Raw genomic sequence first — 1,952 nt, forward strand, 5'->3', positions numbered from 1 at the left:
CTGACAGTGTCAGCCGTGAGCACAAGCAGCTGCAGCCAATCAGCACGCTATAGGCCCACTTCCTTTGCCAAGAGACAGCCCCTTTCCACCAAGTTTTGTTTTGTTTTTTCAGCATCTAAGCTTTTATTAAAGTTTTTAAAAACGAGCGTCCATGCCAGTGAGGATAGTGATGGGGAAAAGGGATGGGTAAGAGAAGAAGGAATTCTGCCTTATTGGTAATACAGCTCCAGGTTCATCCCATCCTGGATTTCATAGTTGTCCAAGCACACGTGGTCCTTGAAAATGGTGAACCACTTCTTAAGGACAATTTTGTTCCAGCGGGTGCCGGTTTGGGCTGTGATGAGCTTCTTAAGATCTCCAATGGTGTCATCAGTGTTGCACTTAACGCGGACCTTCTTCCTCAGACCGTTGTTGCAAACCACCTCGATCATCCTGGCTACGGCTACACAGGCTCGAACCTGCTTGGAACCAGCGACGCCACAAGCTTCGAGCTTCAACGCTAAGCCGGACTCCACCAAGTTTTTAAATGCCTGTTCACCTTAATGGCATGTGTGACTTCTCTGCCCTTTGCTTCCCCTCTCCGGCCCAGGACAGTGAACCTCACCTGAGAGCTCCCAATAAATAGCTTCTTTGCTTACTTTTGGTTTCAGCATCTGTTTTGCATTACGTGTTTCCATGTCTTTGCTATTGTGACTAAAGCAGCAATAAACATGGGTGTGCATACATCCTACAACCAGGAGAGAATAAAATAGATGAATGGGACATTCTAAGAATCACATCTCTATGCACATCAAAAACACTTCTCCAACATGGTAAGAAGTAATCCCACAGACTGGGAAAAGATATTTGGCAATGACATAGCTTATAAGGGACTTATTGCTAAAATTTATAGAAAACTCCAGCACATCAACAAGAAAAAGATAAACAACTCAATTACAAAATGGGCATAAGATATGAATAGATAGTTCACCAAAGAAGACATTCAGAAGGCAAACAAACACATGAAAAAATGTTCAAAATCCCTACTCTCAGAGAGATGCAAATTAAAACAAATATGAGATATTATCTTATCCCCATAACAATAGTAAAGTTCAACAGGCCAGTAAACGACAAATTTCAGCAAGGCCGTGGAGAGATCAGAACTCTTTGTTCACTACTGGTGGGAGTATAAAATGGTACAGCCACTATGGAAGGTAGTCTGGCACTTTCTCAAAAAGTTGGACCATTTGGCCCAGCAATTCCAAAGCCTGTATTTTATTGTGTTAGTTACTTTTGGATTGATTCAAATTCATGGTGACCACATATATATGGACTAGAACTGCTCCACTGAATTTTCAAGGGCTTTCATTTGACCTTTCAGGAACAAATCATCAAGCCTGTATTCCAAGGAGACGCTGGGTGAGTTTGAACTGCCAACTTATCAGCTAGTAGGTGAGTAATTAACTGTGTCAACCAGGGACTCAAAGGGAATTCATGCCAAAGCCGAAGTCTCATTCAGCTAAAAAGGATCTACCAAAGGCAGGCAGTTTTTTCTCTTACTCTCTGAGACTCTGTCATGGTATTGGTGTAGGTTCCTGCTTGGGCTTATTCTATGAACATTTACTACCAAAGATGGACCCCCCCCCACATCTGCTTGGTTCTCAAGAATACACATCCCCAAGTGTCCAGAAGCTGGGCTGATCGTTTCCAGGTTATTCCACTTCTGACAGTCCCTTATCAATCTAAAGATCAACCCCAAGGACCACGGGGGATGTAACAGGCTATATTTCAGGAGTGTAATTTTCCACAGATGCAGTGGAGCAGGAAATTCTGAAGGGAATTCTGGAAGGAACTACCCCACACAATGTCAACCCTCCAAGTGGCTGTAATAACTGCCTTCAGAGCAGCAGATACTAAAGAAAGCATAGTGATTCTACAACCTCACATTCATCCACTCATCAGACATCTATTGT

At 43.0% G+C, this 1,952-nt stretch overlaps 1 protein-coding gene across 1 annotated transcript; it reads right to left on the bottom strand.

Annotated features, from left to right (window-relative positions):
- Positions 1–209: 209 nt before the first annotated feature.
- On the bottom strand, positions 210–431 carry LOC102849072 (ubiquitin-like protein 5-like). The gene has a single exon (XM_006887382.1). It carries the CDS (start codon positions 429–431, stop codon positions 210–212), a length of 222 nt encoding a protein of 73 aa, XP_006887444.1.
- Positions 432–1,952: the final 1,521 nt, after the last annotated feature.

Source organism: Elephantulus edwardii, unplaced genomic scaffold (genome assembly GCF_000299155.1).
Source record: "Elephantulus edwardii isolate Elephantulus edwardi_28Jun2011 unplaced genomic scaffold, EleEdw1.0 scaffold00057, whole genome shotgun sequence".
NCBI lineage: Eukaryota > Metazoa > Chordata > Mammalia > Macroscelidea > Macroscelididae > Elephantulus > Elephantulus edwardii.